Source organism: Oncorhynchus gorbuscha, unplaced genomic scaffold (genome assembly GCF_021184085.1).
Source record: "Oncorhynchus gorbuscha isolate QuinsamMale2020 ecotype Even-year unplaced genomic scaffold, OgorEven_v1.0 Un_scaffold_2195, whole genome shotgun sequence".
NCBI classification, from domain to species: Eukaryota; Metazoa; Chordata; class Actinopteri; order Salmoniformes; family Salmonidae; genus Oncorhynchus; species Oncorhynchus gorbuscha.
In genome coordinates, this window is record NW_025745096.1 from 6,398 (window position 1) to 27,500 (window position 21,103).

Consider the following 21,103-nt stretch of genomic DNA (forward strand, 5'->3'; position numbering starts at 1 on the left):
GTTCTGAGGTATCTGGGAACCCTGTGTGGGTTGGAGGTATCTGGGAACCCTGTGTGGGTTCTGAGGTATCTATCTGGGAACCCTGTGTGGGTTCTGAGGTATCTATCTGGGAACCCTGTGTGGGTTCTGAGGTATCTATCTGGGAACCCTGTGTGGGTTCTGAGGTATCTATCTGGGAACCCTGTGTGGGTTCTGAGGTATCTATCTGGGAACCCTGTGTGGGTTCTGAGGTATCTATCTGGGAACCCTGTGTGGGTTCTGAGGTATCTATCTGGGAACCCTGTGTGGGTTCTGAGGTATCTATCTGGGAACCCTGTGTGGGTTCTGAGGTATCTATCTGGGAACCCTGTGTGGGGTTCTGGGAACCCTGGTGGGTTCTATCTGGGAACCCTGTGGGTTCTGAGGTTCTGGGAACCCTGTGTGGGTTCTGAGGTATCTATCTGGGAACCCTGTGTGGGTTCTGAGGTATCTATCTGGGAACCCTGTGTGGGTTCTGAGGTATCTATCTGGGAACCCTGTGTGGGTTCTGAGGTATCTATCTGGGAACCCTGTGTGGGTTCTGAGGTATCTATCTGGGAACCCTGTGTGGGTTCTGAGGTATCTATCTGGGAACCCTGTGTGGGTTCTGAGGTATCTATCTGGGAACCCTGTGTGGGTTCTGAGGTATCAGAACAGGACCAGAGAGAAACGCTGCTCAGGATCAGCTGTGATGTCTGATACTGTCTAACTGTCCTCCAAACTCACTGAGAGGATTACACAGAGATCAATTAGCTACTGCTCTCTCTCTCTCTGTGTGTGTGTGTGTGTGTGTGTGTGTGTGTGTGTGTGTGTGTGTGTGTGTGTGTGTGTGTGTGTGTGTGTGTGTGTGTGTGTGTGTGTGTGTGTGTGTGTGTGTGTGTGTGTGTGTGTGTGTGTGTGTGTGTGTGTCCTGACAGGATAGATCAGATCTCCTCCTCTGATCTGACCCGGTTGTACAGAGAGAGGTCAGGACAGACCGCCTACTATCTCTCCAATGACCGTGGATTCCCAAGTTAAACCGTGGCATCACCTCACTGTGGTTCTGGCTCTGCCTAATGCTAGAGTCATAGAGGTATGTAGAGGGAGGGATCACTGTGGTTCTGGCTCTGCCTAATGCTAGAGTCATAGAGGTATGTAGAGGGAGGGATCACTGTGGTCTGGCTCTGCCTAATGCCAGATTCATAGAGGTATGTAGAGGGAGGGATCACTGTGGTTCTGGCTCTGCCTAATGCTAGAGTCATAGAGGTATGTAGAGGGAGGGATCACTGTGGTCTGGCTCTGCCTAATGCCAGATTCATAGAGGTAGGTAGAGGGAGGGATCACTGTGGTTCTGGCTCTGCCTAATGCTAGAGTCATAGAGGTATGTAGAGGGAGGGATCACTGTGGTCTGGCTCTGCCTAATGCTAGAGTCATAGAGGTATGTAGAGGGAGGGATCACTGTGGTTCTGGCTCTGCCTAATGCTAGAGTCATAGAGGTATGTAGAGGGAGGGATCACTGTGGTCTGGCTCTGCCTAATGCCAGATTCATAGAGGTAGGTAGAGGGAGGGATCACTGTGGTTCTGGCTCTGCCTAATGCTAGAGTCATAGAGGTATGTAGAGGGAGGGATCACTGTGGTCTGGCTCTGCCTAATGCCAGATTCATAGAGGTATGTAGAGGGAGGGATCACTGTGGTTCTGGCTCTGCCTAATGCTAGAGTCATAGAGGTATGTAGAGGGAGGGATCACTGTGGTCTGGCTCTGCCTAATGCCAGATTCATAGAGGTATGTAGAGGGAGGGATCACTGTGGTTCTGGCTCTGCCTAATGCTAGAGTCATAGAGGTATGTAGAGGGAGGGATCACTGTGGTCTGGCTCTGCCTAATGCCAGATTCATAGAGGTATGTAGAGGGAGGGATCACTGTGGTCTGGCTCTGCCTAATGCCAGATTCATAGAGGTAGGTAGAGGGAGGGATCACTGTGGTTCTGGCTCTGCCTAATGCTAGAGTCATAGAGGTATGTAGAGGGAGGGATCACTGTGGTCTGGCTCTGCCTAATGCTAGAGTCATAGAGGTATGTAGAGGGAGGGAGGGATCACTGTGGTCTCTGGCAGTCATAGAGGTATGTAGAGGGAGGGATCACTGTGGTTCTGGCTCTGCCTAATGCTAGAGTCATAGAGGTATGTAGAGGGAGGGATCACTGTGGTCTGGCTCTGCCTAATGCCAGAGTCATAGAGGTATGTAGAGGGAGGGAGGGATCACTGTGGTCTGGCTCTGCCTAATGCCAGAGTCATAGAGGTATGTAGAGGGAGGGATCACTGTGGTCTGGCTCTGCCTAATGCCAGAGTCATAGAGGTAGGTAGAGGGAGGGATCACTGTGGTCTGGCTCTGCCTAATGCCAGAGTCATAGAGGTAGGTAGAGGGAGGGATCACTGTGGTCTGGCTCTGCCTAATGCCAGAGTCATAGAGGTAGGTAGAGGGAGGGATCACTGTGGCTCTGCCTAATGCCAGAGTCATAGAGGTATGTAGAGGGAGGGAGGGAGGGATCACTGTGGTCTGACTCTGTCTAATGCCAGAGTCATAGAGGTAGGTAGAGGGAGGGATCACTGTGATCTGGCTCTGCCTAATGCTAGAGTCATAGAGGTATGTAGAGGGAGGGATCACTGTGGTCTGGCTCTGCCTAATGCCAGAGTCATAGAGGTATGTAGAGGGAGGGATCACTGTGGTCTGGCTCTGCCTAATGCCAGAGTCATAGAGGTATGTAGAGGGAGGGATCACTGTGATCTGGCTCTGCCTAATGCCAGAGTCATAGAGGTATGTAGAGGAGGGATCACTGTGGTCTGGCTCTGCCTAATGCCAGAGTCATAGAGGTATGTAGAGTATGGAGGGGATCACTGTGGTCTGGCTCTGCCTAATGCCAGAGTCATAGAGGTATGTAGAGGGAGGGATGTGGTCTGGCTCTGCCTAATGCCAGAGTCATATGAGGTCATGTATGAGAGGGAGGGATCACTGTGGTTCTGGCTCTGCCTAATGCCAGAGTCATAGAGGTATGTAGAGGGAGGGATCACTGTGGTCTGGCTCTGCCTAATGCCAGAGTCATAGAGGTATGTAGAGGGAGGGATGTGGTCTGGCTCTGCCTAATGCCAGAGTCATAGAGGTATGTAGAGGGAGGGATCACTGTGGTTCTGGCTCTGCCTAATGCCAGAGTCATAGAGGTATGTAGAGGGAGGGATCACTGTGGCTCTGCCTAATGCCAGAGTCATAGAGGTAGGTAGAGGGAGGGATCACTGTTGCTCTGTCTAATGCCAGAGTCATAGAGGTATGTAGAGGGAGGGATCACTGTGGCTCTGCCTGATGCCAGAGTCATAGAGGTATGTAGAGGGAGGGATCACTGTGGTCTGACTCTGCCTAATGCCAGAGTCATAGAGGTATGTAGAGGGAGGGATCACTGTGGTCTGGCTCTGCCTAATGCCAGAGTCATAGAGGTATGTAGAGGGAGGGATCACTGTGGTCTGACTCTGCCTAATGCCAGAGTCATAGAGGTATGTAGAGGGAGGGATCACTGTGGTCTGGCTCTGCCTAATGCCAGAGTCATAGAGGTATGTAGAGGGAGGGATCACTGTGGTCTGACTCTGCCTAATGCCAGAGTCATAGAGGTATGTAGAGGGAGGGATCACTGTGGTCTGGCTCTGCCTGATGCCAGAGTCATAGAGGTATGTAGGTAGAGGGAGGGATCACTGTGGTCTGGCTCTGCCTAATGCCAGAGTCATAGAGGTATGTAGAGGGAGGGAGCTCTGCCTAATGCCAGAGTCATAGAGGTATGTAGAGGGAGGGATCACTGTGGTCTGGCTCTGCCTAATGCCAGAGTCATAGAGGTATGTAGAGGGAGGGATCACTGTGGTTCTGGCTCTGCCTAATGCCAGAGTCATAGAGGTATGTAGAGGGAGGGATCACTGTGGTCTGGCTCTGCCTAATGCCAGAGTCATAGAGGTATGTAGAGGGAGGGATGTGGTCTGGCTCTGCCTAATGCCAGAGTCATAGAGGTATGTAGAGGGAGGGATCACTGTGGTTCTGGCTCTGCCTAATGCCAGAGTCATAGAGGTATGTAGAGGGAGGGATCACTGTGGTCTGGCTCTGCCTAATGCCAGAGTCATAGAGGTATGTAGAGGGAGGGATGTGGTCTGGCTCTGCCTAATGCCAGAGTCATAGAGGTATGTAGAGGGAGGGATCACTGTGGTTCTGGCTCTGCCTAATGCCAGAGTCATAGAGGTATGTAGAGGGAGGGATCACTGTGGCTCTGCCTAATGCCAGAGTCATAGAGGTAGGTAGAGGGAGGGATCACTGTTGCTCTGTCTAATGCCAGAGTCATAGAGGTATGTAGAGGGAGGGATCACTGTGGCTCTGCCTGATGCCAGAGTCATAGCCAGAGTATGTAGAGAGGGAGGGATCACTGTGGTCTGACTCTGCCTAATGCCAGAGTCATAGAGGTATGTAGAGAGGGAGGGATCACTGTGGTCTGGCTCTGCCTAATGCCAGAGTCATAGAGGTATGTAGAGGGAGGGATCACTGTGGTCTGACTCTGCCTAATGCCAGAGTCATAGAGGTATGTAGAGGAGGGAGGGATCACTGTGGTCTGGCTCTGCCTAATGCCAGAGTCATAGAGGTATGTAGAGGGAGGGATCACTGTGGTCTGACTCACTGTGGTCTGGCTCTGCCTAATGCCAGAGTCATAGAGGTATGTAGGTAGAGGGAGGGATCACTGTGGTCTGGCTCTGCCTAATGCCAGAGTCATAGAGGTATGTAGAGGGAGGGATCACTGTGGTCTGGCTCTGCCTAATGCCAGAGTCTAATGTCCAGAGAGTCATATGTAGAGGGAGGGGTGGTCTGGCTCTGCCTAATGCCAGAGTCATAGAGGTATGTAGAGGGAGGGATCACTGTGGTCTGGCTCTGCCTAATGCCAGAGTCATAGAGGTATGTAGAGGGAGGGATCACTGTGGTTCTGGCTCTGCCTAATGCCAGAGTCATAGAGGTATGTAGAGGGAGGGATCACTGTGGTCTGGCTCTGCCTAATGCCAGAGTCATAGAGGTATGTAGAGGGAGGGATCACTGTGGTCTGGCTCTGCCTAATGCCAGAGTCATAGAGGTATGTAGAGGGAGGGATCACTGTGGTCTGACTCTGCCTAATGCCAGAGTCATAGAGGTATGTAGAGGGAGGGATCACTGTGATCTGGCTCTGCCTAATGCCAGAGTCATAGAGGTATGTAGAGGGAGGGATCACTGTGCCTTTAGACCAGTGTTTCTGGATACTAGTCCTGGGGATACTAGTCCTGGGGGGGATACTAGTCCTGGGGACACTAGTCCTGGGGACACTAGTCCTGGGGATACTAGTCCTGGGGATACTAGTCCTGGGGATACTAGTCCTGGGGATACACTAGTCCTGGGGACACTAGTCCTGGGGATCCTAGTCCTGGGGATACTAGTCCTGGGGATACTAGTCCTGGGGATACTAGTCCTGGGGGGGATACTAGTCCTGGGGGGATACTAGTCCTGGGGATACTAGTCCTGGGGATATTAGTCCTGGGGATACTAGTCCTGGGGATACTAGTCCTGGGGATACTAGTCCTGGGGATCCTAGTCCTGGGGATACTAGTCCTGGGGATACTAGTCCTGGGATCCTAGTCCTGGGGGGATACTAGTCCTGGGGATACTAGTCCTAGAGGGGGGGATACTAGTCCTGGGGATACTAGTCCTGGGGATACTAGTCCTGGGGACACTAGTATGTAGAGGGAGGGATCACCGGGGATCCTAGTCCTGGGGATACTAGTCCTGGGGGATCCTAGTCCTGGGGACACTAGTCCTGGGGATACTAGTCCTGGGGATACTAGTCCTGGGGATACTAGTCCTGGGGATACTAGTCCTGGGGGGATACTAGTCCTGGGGATACTAGTCCTGGGGGGATACTAGTCCTGGGGATACTAGTCCTGGGGATACTAGTCCTGGGGATACTAGTCCTGGGGATCCTAGTCCTGGGGATCCTAGTCCTGGGGATACTAGTCCTGGGGATCCTAGTCCTGGGGATACTAGTCCTGGGGATCCTAGTCCTGGGGATACTAGTCCTGGGGGGGATACTAGTCCTGGGGATACTAGTCCTGGGGGGATACTAGTCCTGGGGATACTAGTCCTGAGGATACTAGTCCTGGGGATACTAGTCCTGGGGACACTAGTCCTGGGGATCCTAGTCCTGGGGGGGATCCTAGTCCTGGGGACACTAGTCCTGGGGATACTAGTCCTGGGGATACTAGTCCTGGGGATACTAGTCCTGGGGATACTAGTCCTGGGGGGATACTAGTCCTGGGGGGATACTAGTCCTGGGGATACTGGGGATACTAGTCCTGGGGGGATACTAGTCCTGGGGATACTAGTCCTGGGGATACTAGTCCTGGGGATACTAGTCCTGGGGGGATACTAGTCCTGGGGTCCTGGGGATACTAGTCCTGGGGATCCTAGTCCTGGGGATACTAGTCCTGGGGATACTAGGGGGGATACTAGTCCTGGGGATCCTAGTCCTGGGGATACTAGTCCTGGGGATACTAGTCCTGGGGATACTAGTCCTGGGGATACTAGTCCTGGGGATCCTAGTCCTGGGGGGATACTAGTCCTGGGGATACTAGTCCTGGGGATACTAGTCCTGGGGATCCTAGTCCTGGGGGGGATACTAGTCCTGGGGACACTAGTCCTGGGGGGATACTAGTCCTGGGGATACTAGTCCTGGGGATACTAGTCCTGGGGGGATACTAGTCCTGGGGACACTAGTCCTGGGGATACTAGTCCTGGGGATACTAGTCCTGGGGATACTAGTCCTGGGGACACTAGTCCTGGGGGGGATACTAGTCCTGGGGACACTAGTCCTGGGGGGGATACTAGTCCTGGGGACACTAGTCCAGGGGACACTAGTCCTGGGGACACTAGTCCTGGGGATACTAGTCCTGGGGACACTAGTCCTGGGGACACTAGTCCTGGGGATACTAGTCCTGGGGATACAAGTCCTGGGGATACTAGTCCTGGGGACACTAGTCCTGGGGATCCTAGTCCTGGGGATACTAGTCCTGGGGATACTAGTCCTGGGGATACTAGTCCTGGGGATCCTGGGGATACTAGTCCTGGGGGGATACTAGTACTGGGGACACTAGTCCTGGGGATACTAGTCCTGGGGATACTAGTCCTGGGGATACTAGTCCTGAGGATCCTGGGGATACTAGTCCTGGGGGGGGATACTAGCCCTGGGGACCCAAAAGGTACAGAATCAGGTGTTCAGTGCTTGGGAAGAGTTGCTTAGTGGAATCAGTTGTTCAGTGCTTGGGAAGAGTTGCTTAGTGGAATCAGGTGTTCAGTGCTTGGGGAGAGTTGCTTAGTGGAATCAGTTGTTCAGTGCTTGGGAAGAGTTGCTTAGTGGAATCAGGTGTTCAGTGCTTGGGAAGAGTTGCTTAGTGGAATCAGGTGTTAAGTGCTTGGGGAGAGTTGCTTAGTGGAATCAGGTGTTCAGTGCTTGGGAAGAGTTGCTTAGTGGAATCAGGTGTTCAGTTCTTGGGGAGAGTTGCTTAGTGGAATCAGGTGTTCAGTGCTTGGGGAGAGTTGCTTAGTGGAATCAGGTGTTAAGTGCTTGGGGAGAGTTGCTTAGTGGAATCAGGTGTTAAGTGCTTGGGGAGAGTTGCTTAGTGGAATCAGGTGTTCAGTGCTTGGGGAGAGTTGCTTAGTGGAATCAGGTGTTCAGTGCTTGGGGAGAGTTGCTTAGTGGAATCAGGTGTTCAGTGCTTGGGGAGAGTTGCTTGGTAAAACCTTAACATGTGCAGATTGGACCAGGACCAGCATTAAGACAATCACTGCCTCAGAATGTTCACCTTCACATTAGAACTACACGGACTGTTTCCTGTTGGTCGGAATGTCGGAGTCAATCCTGTGTCCTTCAGGAGTTGTGACAGGTTTCAGGAGTCTCCCTGTGTGTGTGTCTGTCTTTCCCATCATGCACACGGGCGTATAGCTGTAGTCATGTCTCCTCTGTAATCCTCAACAGCTGTTCCACTACTGTTCTTTTAGCTGACTCTGTGTTTCCCCCCCCTCCACACACACACACACACACACACACACACACACACACACACACACACACACACACACACACACACACACACACACACACACACACACACACACACACACACACACACACACACACACACACACACACACACACACACACACACACACACACACACGTCCACTGCCTTCTAGAACCCTGGGATTACAGCTCTTTAAGAGTGTTCCGGTGTTCCCACAGAATTCCAACAGTCAGCGTTCCGGACCCAGCCGTTGTCGAGGAGTAAACCAGCGCTGTGGATACAGAGCAGTTGGACTACACATGCACGCGCACGTGTGTGTTTAGTGTCCCTGTTTTTAAGCTTCTCTCTTCGACCGCATACTAATCATCTGGTGGTCAATCACATCACAGAGAAACACAGAGGGCTCAGTGTGTGTGTGTGTGTGTGTGTGTGTGTGTGTGTGTGTGTGTGTGTGTGTGTGTGTGTGTGTGTGTGTGTGTGTGTGTGTGTGTGTGTGTGTGTGTGTGTGTGTGTGTGTGTGTGTGTGTGTGTGTGTGTGTGTGTGTGTGTGTGTGTGTGTGTCAGCTGGAGAGAGAAGCATGAAAGCCTCTCAGACAAGATAGACTGAGCCATCTAAAGCTGAGCGAAAAAGAGAGAGAGCCTTCTTTCACTACAGACAACACCCTCCCTTCTTCCCTCTCTCAGTTCCCTCTCTCCCTCCATCTCTCTCCGTTCACCATCTCCCTCTGAGCGTCTATACCACCCCCCCAGGGCCAACAGTGACCTCATACTGAATAGCCCCCTATACATACAAACAGATGTAGGAACCTATAAAATCAGTCTAATCTTTTTTGCCAGATTCCGTTTAGTTTTTCCACGTTTTCATTCTCAAAATCACACATTTTATATAGAAAAATAACCAGAGAGAGTCAGAGAGGAGAGACAAGGAGCTACACACCAGTCAGAGAGGAGAGACAAGGAGCTACACACCAGTCAGAGAGGAGAGACAAGGAGCTACACACCAGTCAGAGAGGAGAGACAAGGAGCTACACACCAGTCAGAGAGGAGAGACAAGGAGCTACACACCAGTCAGAGAGGAGAGACAAGGAGCTACACACCAGTCAGAGAGGAGAGACAAGGAGCTACACACCAGTCAGAGAGGAGAGACAAGGAGCTACTACACACCAGTCAGAGAGGAGAGACAAGGAGCTACACACCAGTCAGAGAGGAGAGACAAGGAGCTACACACCAGTCAGAGAGGAGAGACAAGGAGCTACACACCAGTCAGAGAGGAGAGACAAGGAGCTACACACCAGTCAGAGAGGAGAGAAGTGCAACACAAAGCACAAGATGTGTCTGATGCTGAGCAGAAATTACAACAAGAAGCATGTTAGATCGGCATTTAGAAAACTCAGCAATATTTTTGTTTAGCATTTTCCATTTTTCTACGTGACCCCTGAGACCACTTTTGAGGTCTGCACCAGCCAGAGACCATTGTTCTGTTAGTGGTGTTTCTGTAGCACTCGTGACTGCAGCGTTAGCTAAACAAAATGGCCACTGGACTTGCAAATAAATTCATTAAAAATCCTACAATGTGATTTTCTGGATTTTTTTTTCTCATTTTGTCTGTCATAGTTGAAGTGTACCTATGATGAAAATTACAGGCCTCTCATCTTTTTAAGTGGGAGAACTTGCACAATTGGTGGCTGACTAAATACTTTTTTGCCCCACTGTATATAATCATGATATCATTCCGCCAGGTAGGCAGAGGCTACTTGGTAGTTAACATTTAATAGAGAAGGTTTCTAGAAAAGCCTTTTCATCTCTACCAGAAGACGGTTGTCATTAGCATCATCGCTAACGGCAACACAAATTGGTAGAGAGAAAAAGCACCCAGACAGACTTGCCTCTTCAGAAAGTTGCAGGGAAATACGCATCACTGAGGCATTTTTGTTCATTTCTGCTGATTAACGGGCTAATTAATGAATGAAATACGAATCACTGAGGCATTTAATTAATCGATGTTCTACAGAGTTCAATGCATTTTTGAATATTGTTGAATTCCGTTTGAATGTCTGGATTCTGGGATTCCGTCCTCTGCAGCCTGGACTTCACACGGCCCTAAAGACACGACGCCTTGACAACAACCTACAGACGTGTCGCCTTGACAACGACCCCCTGGGGGCTAGCTGTGACCTCACCTCAAACAACCAGGCCAGACACACACACACACACACACACACAATGCTAAATGTCTAGCGACACAGAAACAGTTGACACACTGTAAATTCATGTCCTGTGCAAACACAGTGAAAGCTCAGTGACACAGAAACAGTCCAAGCACCAAAACACACCAGGATGCAATTAGTCTGAATTAGGGCCCTTAGAATACCTACACACACACACACACACACACACACACACACACACACACACACACACACACACACACACACACACACACACACACACACACACACACACACACACACACACACACACACACACACACACACACACACACACACACACACACACAAAGGGTTTTAGTGTCCCCCCTAAATGGGGTTTGGAGGAAATGGGTACTTAACAGTTCAGTTCTGATTTAGGAGAGAGAATGAGAGAGAATGAGAGAGAAGGAGAGAGACAGAGACTGGGTTGGGTTGGGAGGCAGGAGAGAGAAGGAGAGAGAAGGAGAGAGAAGGAGAGAGACAGAGACGGGATTGGGTTGGGAGGCAGGAGAGAGAAGGAGAGAGAAGGAGAGAGAAGGAGAGAGAAGGAGAGAGAAGGAGAGAGAAGGAGAGAGAAGGAGAGAGACAGAGACTGGGTTGGGTTGGGAGGCAGGAGAGAGATGGAGAGAGAAGGAGACGGGGTTGGGTTGGGAGGCAGGAGAGAGAAGGAGAGAGAAGGAGAGAGAAGGAGAGAGAAGGAAAGAGGAGAGAGACAGAGACAGGGTTGGGTTGGGATGCAGGAGAGAAAAGGAGAGAGAAGGAGAGAGAAGGAGACGGGGTTGGGTTGGGAGGCAGGAGAGAGAAGGAGAGAGAAGGAGAGAGAAGGAGAGAGACAGAGACGGGGTTGGGTTGGGAAGCAGGAGAGAGAAGGAGAGAGAAGGAGAGAGAAGGAGAGAGAAGGAGAGAGACAGAGACTGAGTTGGGTTGGGGGCAGGAGAGAGAAGGAGAGAGAAGGAGAGAGAAGGAGAGAGACAGAGACGGGGTTGGGTTGGGAAGCAGGAGAGAGAAGGAGAGAGAAGGAGAGAGAAGGAGAGAGAAGGAGAGAGAAAGAGAGAGAAAGAGAGAGAAGGAGAGAGACAGAGACGGGGTTGGGTTGGGAGGCAGGAGCAAAACCAGCTACATTCCAACTAGTCTTGTTTTGAAAGAAGCTTATGATGTTGTAGTAGACAGACTGTGGTTGTAGTAGACAGACTGTGGTTGTAGTAGACAGACTGTGGTTGTAGTAGACAGACTGTGGTTGTTGTTGACAGACTGTGGTTGTAGTAGACAGACTGTGGTTGTAGTAGACAGACTGTGGTTGTAGTTGACAGACTGTGGTTGTAGTAGACAGACTGTGGTTGTAGTAGACCGACTGTGGTTGTGGCCCAAATGGCACCGTAGTCCCTATGGGAGTTCTGGTTAAAAGTAGTGCACTATATAGGGAATAGGGTACCATAGGGTTCTGGTTAAAAGCAGTGCACTATATAGGGAATAGGGTACCATAGGGTTCTGGTTAAAAGCAGTGCACTATATAGGGAATAGGGTACCATAGGGTTCTGGTTAAAAGCAGTGCACTATATAGGGAATAGGGTACCATAGGGTTCTGGTTAAAAGCAGTGCACTATATAGGGAATAGGGTACCATAGGGTTCTGGTTAAAAGCAGTGCACTATATAGGGAATAGGGTACCATAGGGTTCTGGTTAAAAGCAGTGCACTATATAGGGAATAGGGTACCATAGGGTTCTGGTTAAAAGCAGTGCACTATATAGGGAATAGGGTACCATAGGGTTCTGGTTAAAAGCAGTGCACTATATAGGGAATAGGGTACCATAGGGTTCTGGTTAAAAGCAGTGCACTATATAGGGAATAGGGTACCATAGGGTTCTGGTTAAAAGCAGTGCACTATATAGGGAATAGGGTACCATAGGCTTCTGGTTAAAAGCAGTGCACTATATAGGGAATAGGGTACCATAGGGTTCTGGTTAAAAGCAGTGCACTATATAGGGAATAGGGTACCATGGGGTTCTGGTTAAAAGCAGTGCACTATATAGGGAATAGGGTACCATAGGGTTCTGGTTAAAAGCAGTGCACTATATAGGGAATAGGGTACCATAGGGTTCTGGTTAAAAGCAGTGCACTATATAGGGAATACCAACTTGTGTTTATTAATGTACCGTTTGAGATGGTTGAATAACACAGTGATGTCATACTCCTTCTATTGGGTATTACATCACAATGACTGGTATATGGTACATCTCCTTCTATTGGGTATTACATCACAATGACTGGTCTATGGTACATCTCCTTCTATTGGGTATTACATCACAATGACTGGTCTATGGTACATCTCCTTCTATTGGGTATTACATCACAATGACTGGTCTATGGTACATCTCCTTCTATTGGGTATTACATCACAATGACTGGTCTATGGTACATCTCCTTCTATTGGGTATTACATCACAATGACTGGTCTATGGTACATCTCCTTCTATTGGGTATTACATCACAATGACTGGTCTATGGTACATCTCCTTCTATTGGGTATTACATCACAATGACTGGTATATGGTACATCTCCTTCTATTGGGTATTACATCACAATGACTGGTCTATGGTACATCTCCTTCTATTGGGTATTACATCACAATGACTGGTCTATGGTACATCTCCTTCTATTGGGTATTACATCACAATGACTGGTCTATGGTACATCTCCTTCTATTGGGTATTACATCTCAATGACTGGTCTATGGCACATCTCCCTCTCTTCTTCATCTCTCCCTCTCTTCTTCATCTCTCCCTCTCTTCTTCATCTCTCCCTCTCTTCTTCATCTCTCCCTCTCTTCTTCATCTCTCTCTCTCTCCCTCTACTTCATCTCTCTCTCCTTCATCTCTCTCACTCTCCCTCTTCTTCATCTCTCTCCTTCAACTCTCTCCCTCTCTTCTTCATCTCTCCCTCTCTTCTTCATCTCTCTCTCTCTCCCTCTACTTCATCTCTCTCTCCTTCATCTCTCTCACTCTCCCTCTTCTTCATCTCTCTCTCCTTCAACTCTCTCTCTCTCCCTCTTCTTCATCTTTCTCTCTCCCTCTCTTCATCTCATCTCCCCCTTCATCTCCCTCTCTTCTTCATCTCCTGGTCTCTTCTCTCTCTCTCCCTTTCTATTTTCTCACACAATTATCTCTCTCATCTCCTCTCTCTCATCTTCTCTCTTCTTCATCTCCTGGTCTTACACATCTCTCTCATTTCTCAGTTTCTCCCTTATTTTCTCACAATTCTCTCTCTCTCTCTCTCTCTCTCTCTCTCTCTCTCTCTCTCTCTCTCTCTCTCTCTCTCTCTCTCTCTCTCTCTCTCTCTCTCTCTCTCTCTCTCTCTCTCTCTCTCTCTCTCCTCATGGTAGGCAGCTTCCCACGCTCACCACTTGAACTTGGTAACCCTCCTCCTCTAAATCACGGTTCCTTGTCTCTTTCCCTCCTCTGTCCGTCCCTTCTTCACCCAACAAGCCACTGGCCCGTCACACCAAGCTGCTGTTACATGTGTAATAACACTAGTAACACTGTCTATCAAGATGGAGTTACAATACTCTTTTTTTTTATTACACAGTAATGCACTTGAACTGTCAATTTGTTATCATGAAGGCAAGGAGACATGGACAGGAGATGAGGAGACAAGTGTTGGAATACTACCTAGGAGTGGATGGATGGGCCATCTGTTTCCCTTTGGGTAGTAGATTAGTATTATAACAATGATTTTATGTTAAGAACAAATTCTTATTTACAATGACGGCCTACCCCGGCCAAACCCTACCCCGGCCAAACCCTACCCCGGCCAAACCCTGCCCCGGCCAAACCCTACCCTGGCTAAACCCTACCCCGGTCAAACCCTACCCAGGCCAAACCCTACCCCGGTCAAACCCTGCCCCGGCCAAACCCTACCCTGGCTAAACCCTGCCCCGGCCAAACCCTACCCTGGCCAAACCCTGCCCCAGCCAAACCCTACCCTGGCCAAACACTACCCTGGTCAAACCCTGCCCCGGCCAAACCCTACCCTGGCTAAACCCTGCCCCGGCCAAACCCTACTCTGGCCAGCCCTGCCCCGGCCAAACCCTACCCTGGCTAAACCCTACCCCGGACGATGCTGGGCCAATTATGCGCCGCCCTATGGGACTCCCAATCTTGTCCGGTTGTGATACAGCCTGGAATCGAACCGGGGACTGTGGTTACGCCTCTAGCACCGAGATGCAGTGCCTTAGAACGCTGTGCCACCTGGGATCCACAGGGCTTTAGTGAGTGTTGATCTGGATAACGGTTTTGATTGAAAAATGCATTGGAGATAAAAACGTGTTCCTCTGTCAGGGTTGTGTGCGTGGTCTGTATGCATGCATCTGTGTGTGTGGTCTGTATGCATGCGTCTGTGTGTGTGGTCTGTATGCATGCATCTGTGTGTGTGGTCTGTATGCATGCGTCTGTGTGTGTGGTCTGTATGCATGCGTCTGTGTGTGTGGTCTGTATGCATGCGTCTGTGTGTGTGGTCTGTATGCATGCGTCTGTGTGTGTGGTCTGTATGCATGCGTCTGTGTGTGTGGTCTGTATGCATGCGTCTGTGTGTGTGGTCTGTATGCATGCGTCTGTGTGTGTGGTCTGTATGCATGCATCTGTGTGTGTGGTCTGTATGCATGCTTCTGTGTGTGTGGTCTGTATGCATGCGTCTGTGTGTGTGGTCTGTATGCATGCGTCTCTGTGTGTGGTCTGTATGCATGCATCTGTGTGTGTGGTCTGTATGCATGCTTCTGTGTGTGTGGTCTGTATGCATGCATCTGTGTGTGTGGTCTGTATGCATGCATCTCTGTGTGTGGTCTGTATGCATGCATCTCTGTGTGTTCTAAGCCTACCTTCTGGTACTCTGAGTCCTCGGGTCTGAAGTCGCTGCTGACCGTCTCAAACTGCAGGTTGAAGTGGGGGAGGCGGTGGAGCAGGTTGACCCACCACGGGGGAGAGTAGTTTACTACCGCTGCCATCCTCTCACACGCACAGACCCGCCGGTGTCACTGCCAATCTGTCAGCCCGAAATATGTGTCCTCTTCGGTAAACGACACTGCTTTACAACGCCCACGCACAGGCTATGATTCTCGTCTGAACGTGGAGAAGTGTCGTGCGCCGAGTGGGTTGTTATCATCGATGTGATTCCGTCATCAATACAAATATGGATTATCCGTTATTGGCGGTTTGTTCTAGGGTAGGCTACCGTCGACCGACGCCACGGTCAAATCAGCAATAATTCGTTTACTCAGTCGGTCGTTGATTGATTTACGGTGTTGCAGGCTACAATTTCCAGGACCGCCACAACATTCTCGTCCCCACGGGTCTATTCGTTTCTTCCAGCCACGAGCGGTTAGGCTATATTGGATTATTCCGGTTCTCCATTACCGCATTCCCAACTCTTAGCCAGGACGACAGAAAAAAAATCCATATTCAGCTCCACAAACTATGTGTGAATGTAGCCAAGTCTCATTTTGCAATGTGAACACTTCTCCTTAGAAACCTAGCGGCGGCACCACCAAACTCCCTGTTCATCCACAGACTGGAGGCTATTGTTCCTTATACAGCCGATGTAGGCTAAAACAGCGGGACTGCAGCAGAAATCACAACTCTTCTCACATCTCAGTCGAAAAACAACGGACACCCACTCGTAGAAAGACCGCTTACCACTCTAAAAGATGCCGTTACATTACGGTTAGATTTGTTCGATACAAAATATCCACGAATCAAATATTCTCTTTTCTAGATCCCAATGAGAAGGGGGAGTTCAGGTTTAAATGACCTCCAATTAAATTATGAAATTTAACATCCGTTCAACGAGCGGTCCCGGTGGGGGTTCGTTTTAAATGTCCTCCCGGTGATGAAACGTCGCCGTCGTCGGCTGCTACATTGTTCACCGTTAACGAATTTGGAGGGCGAAGCAAACACGAGCTCGAAAACCCCGAGGAGGACAAAGCTTCCCACTGCAGCTCGCTCTGCAAATAGATCTGTCGACCATGTGTGCAGAGCGGAGCGGAGTTGAATGCGCAAATACTCAGACCGGCCCCCTCCCTTCCCGACGGTGTAACGGTAATACACAACCCAGTTGGTGATCATTACGACAAAACATCACAACACACATTTTCATCAAAAAACGAAGAAACACCATGACCTCTGAAGTGTTTTACCATACAAGGAAAGATACTCATTTAATCAGATAAAACATTATTTTCATGGATTACAGCTATTATAATAAACACAACTCAAGGCACGATCACGCGCGCCCACACACTCTCCTCTGAGCGTCATATTGCAGTAGAATATGATAATAATTTCACAGTTTTGAATCAGCAGTGTTTATATTGATAGACATGTTCTAAACGTCGCTCATTCTCCAATAAACTCCATGATTTATAACTTTGTTTATGACCATCAATAATCTATATACAGCACTCAGGCACTTTGGCAACATAAAAAACGATCTGTATCAGAACGGAGATTTATTGGGCAGAGAGCTGGCCTAGCGACCCTCCTGGATATGTTTAGGATTATCATTATTATCATTATCATCATTATCATTACAGCCCTGACACCAAAAACCAGCCCTGACACCAAAAACCACTCCCCTCCCGGAGAGCTACTGGACTTCGTTCCAGCCCTGCACTACCAAAACACACTTGGTTCTACTTATCAGCATGTCCTCTGGACCTTGATTGAATCTGGTGTAGGGCTGGAGTAAAAGCCTGCATACCCAACTACACACACACACACACACACACACACACACACACACACACACACACACACACACACACACACACACACACACACACACACACACACACACACACACACACACACACACACACACACACACACACACACACACACACACTTCATATCCCATAGTGCAATGCTCTGGACTAGAAGTAGATTTCTTCTCTCCTTCCCAGGAGACGAGACGGAGACACGATGATGTCATCGTCGGAATCCCCAGAGTCCATCGCCTTAGCAACCTTGGAATCTGGAGGTGGGTGGAGCTGTAGTTGGGCTACAAGCGAAGCACAGGAACACATTATATATACACACACACATTATATACACACACACACATTATATACACACACACACACACATTATATACACACACACACACACACACACACATTATATATACACACACATTATATACACACACACACACACACATTATATACACACACACACACACACACACATTATATAAACACACACATTATATACACACACACACACATTATATACACACACACACATTATATACACACACACACACACACACATTATATACACACACACACACATTATATACACACACACACACACATTATATATACACACACAGAAGCACAGGAACACACACACACATATTACACACACACACACAATAAATATATATATATCCACACACACACACACACAATAAATATATATATATCCACACACACAGAAACACACACAGAAACACACACAGAAGCACAGGAACACATATTATAAATATATATACGTTTCTATCCCCAGACAGCATACCTGGTGTGAGTCTCTTCCTGTTGGACAGTGTGTTAGAGACAGGCCAGGGATCTTCCTCACTCAGCTCCGTTACTTCTTCATCTACATCACTGCCTGGAAGGGCTAACACACACACACATACACACACGGACAAATACACACACACACACACACTTTCAAATCCTGATTTGTCCTTCAGTCCGCGCTGTGCCACCAAGGTGTCAGATTCAGTGTGTGTGTGTGTGTGTGTGTGTGTGTGTGTGTGTGTGTGTGTGTGTGTGTGTGTGTGTGTGTGTGTGTGTGTGTGTGTGTGTGTGTGTGTGTGTGTATCTCACCTGTGTTGCTGGGAGTGTGTGTTGAAGGGGCAGAGGGGACTCTTCTAGGAGCTGGTGTGGGTCCACAGGGAGGAGAGGCTGGAGACTCAGAGCTACAAACACACAGTTATACAACACAATACAACACACAGTTATACAACACAATACATCACAATACAACACAATACATCACAATACAACACAATACAAACACACAGTTATAAAACACAATACAAACACACAGTTATACAATACAATACAAACACACAGTTATACAACACAATACAAACACACAGCTATACAACACAATACAACACACAGTTACACAACACAATACAACACACAGTTACACAACACAATACAAACACACAGTTATACAATACAATACAAACACACAGTTATACAATACAATACAAACACACAGTTATACAACACAATACAAACACACAGCTATACAACACAATACAACACACAGTTACACAACACAATACAAACACAGACGCAATGTCAGAACTGTGTGTGGTGGTGTGTGTCACCTCTCCGTCATTAGTGCGCTGCGTGTCAGGTGACCTCGGAACACAGACTGGATCAGCGTCACGGCAACCAGCTCCCCATCCTCCACACGGGAGGTAACATCACTGCCGCGCTGTGATTGGCCATTCTGGAAATGAAACATTAAATAGTAACTCCTATATCAGAGACTAATTAGGGCAAACTCCCTCTACTCTATAGATACCTATTGTAAATACGGGGAAACAGTGCCCCTAAGTGGCAATTTGGTTGAACTACAACATAAAAATATATATATAAATATTTTACCTTTATTTAACTAGGCAAGTCAGTTCTTAAAAATAAATTCTTATTTTCAATGATGGCCTACCGAGGAACAGTGGGTTAACTGCCTTGTTCGGGGGTAGAACGATAGATTTTTACCTTGTCAGCTCGGAGATTCGATCTTGCAACCGTCCGGTTACTGGTCCAACACTGTAACCACTAAGCTACCTGCCACCCCACAAACTGTGTGTGTGTGTGTGTGTGTGTGTGTGTGTGTGTGTGTGTGTGTGTGTGTGTGTGTGTGTGTGTGTGTGTGTGTGTGTGTGTGTGTGTGTGTGTGTGTGTGTGTGTGTGTGTGTGTGTGTGTGTGTGTGTGTGTGAGAGAGAGACCTTGCTGAGAGTGCTGGTGTGTGTGTCTCGGAGGTGAGCTATCTGGCTCTGTCTGAGGAGATGTCCTCTTATTGCTGACTGGACCAACACTGTGTCCTGGGGGAGGGGGAGAGAGAGAGAGAGAGGGGGGGGGGGGGGGAGGGAGAGAGAGAGAGAGGAGGAGGGGAGAGGAGGAGGGGGAGAGAGAGGAGAGAGAAGAGAGCATAGGGAGAGAGGAGAGAGTGGAGGGAGAGAGAAGAGAGAATAGGGAGAGAGAGGAGAGAGTGGAGGGAGAGGAGGGAGAGAGAAGAGAGAGAGGAGAGAGAGGAAGGAGAGAGGAGGGAGAGAGAAGAGGGAGAGAGGATGGAGAGGAGAGAGGATGGAGAGAGAGGAGAGAGTGGAGATGGGAGGGAGAGAGAAGAGGGAGAGAGAGGCGAGAGGATGAAGAGAGAGGAGAGAGGAGGGAGAGAGAGGGGAGAGAAAGGAGAGTGGAGAGAGAATGTACTTTATTAGTCCATAGGAGATGGGTCTTCCTTCCCGTTCTGTGGTAGCAGCTGGCAGGTAGTTAGTTAGTTAGTTAGTTAGTTAGTTACAGTAATTAGTTGGTTAGTTACAGTTAGTTAGTTAGTTAGTTAGTTAGTTAGTTACAGTAATTAGTTAGTTAGTTAGTTACAGTAATTAGTTAGTTAGTTACAGTAGTTAGTTAGTTACAGTAGTTAGTTAGTTAGTTAGTTAGTTAGTTAATTAGTTAGTTAGTTACAGTAGTTAGTTAGTTAGTTAGTTAGTTAGTTAGTTAGTTAGTTAGTTAGTTAGTTAGTTAGTTAGTTAGTTAGTTACAGTAGTTAGTTAGTTACCCTGTCTCTGTGCTCCAGCCACTCTGTTTCTGGGTAGTTAGTTACAGTAGTTAGTGAGTTAGTTACAGTAGTTAGTTAGTTACAGTAGTGAGTTAGTTACCCTGTCTCTGTGCTCCAGCCACTCTCTCTGGATCACCCTAGCTGCCCTTTCCTTCTCCTGGTTCTGTTCTTCCCTCTCCTCTCTTTCCTTCTCCTCCCTCCCTTCTGGGTTCTCCTTCCGGTTCTCCCGGTTCTGTTCTTCTTCAGTCCATCTCTTCTTCTCCTCCTCCAGAGACTGTATCTTCACGGTCAGCTGCTCTACCTCCAGTCTGGAACAAAAGGAGGAGAATCAGACGGGTAGAAAGGTTTCCGTGGCAACGTCATGGCGCAGACACACAAGAGAGAAGGTGTGTCCATACAACCTCTGTGGGCCATGTCACAGTGGTTATAAGCCTGTAGTAGACAGTTCCAGTAGTATTTCTGTCATATTGGATGTAAACACCATTCATTGTGTAGGAGTGTTGAACTGGGAGATACATACAGGTGGAGTCGTGTTTCATTCTCATGTTCACCCCTTCGTTCATTCTTCCTCCTCTCCGTCTCTTTCTCTTCCTGCTCTCTTTCAGCCATCAGTCGTCTCAGCTCCTGTCTGAAAACAGAAGATTCAGCCATCAGTCATCTCAGCTCCTGTCTGAAAACAGAAGATTCAGCCATCAGTCGTCTCAGCTCCCGTCTGAAAACAGAAGATTCGGCCATCAGTCGTCTCAGCTCCTGTCTGAAAACAGAAGATTCGGCCATCAGTCGTCTCAGCTCCTGTCTGAAAACAGAAGATTCAGCCATCAGTCGTCTCAGCTCCTGTCTGAAAACAGAATATTCGGCCATCAGTCGTCTCTCAGCTCCTGTCTGAAAACAGAAGATTCGGCCATCAGTCGTCTCAGCTCCTGTCT

General features: G+C 48.7%; 1 protein-coding gene across 4 annotated transcripts in view; it reads right to left on the reverse strand.

The window, feature by feature from the left end:
* Positions 1–16,923: 16,923 nt before the first annotated feature.
* Positions 16,924–21,103, reverse strand: part of iqce (IQ motif containing E) — a 30,264-nt gene continuing 26,084 nt past the window's right edge. For all 4 annotated transcript variants that reach the window (XM_046332676.1, XM_046332675.1, XM_046332674.1 and 1 more), the window contains 7 exons: positions 20,698–20,805; positions 20,278–20,485; positions 19,345–19,440; positions 18,717–18,841; positions 18,202–18,293; positions 17,888–17,989; positions 16,924–17,369 (listed from right to left, as the gene is read on the reverse strand). In XM_046332676.1, coding sequence (XP_046188632.1) covers positions 17,242–17,369; positions 17,888–17,989; positions 18,202–18,293; positions 18,717–18,841; positions 19,345–19,440; positions 20,278–20,485; positions 20,698–20,805 — 859 coding nt within the window. In that variant the 3' untranslated portion in view covers positions 16,924–17,241. The remainder of the gene's footprint in view (positions 17,370–17,887; positions 17,990–18,201; positions 18,294–18,716; positions 18,842–19,344; positions 19,441–20,277; positions 20,486–20,697; positions 20,806–21,103) is intronic.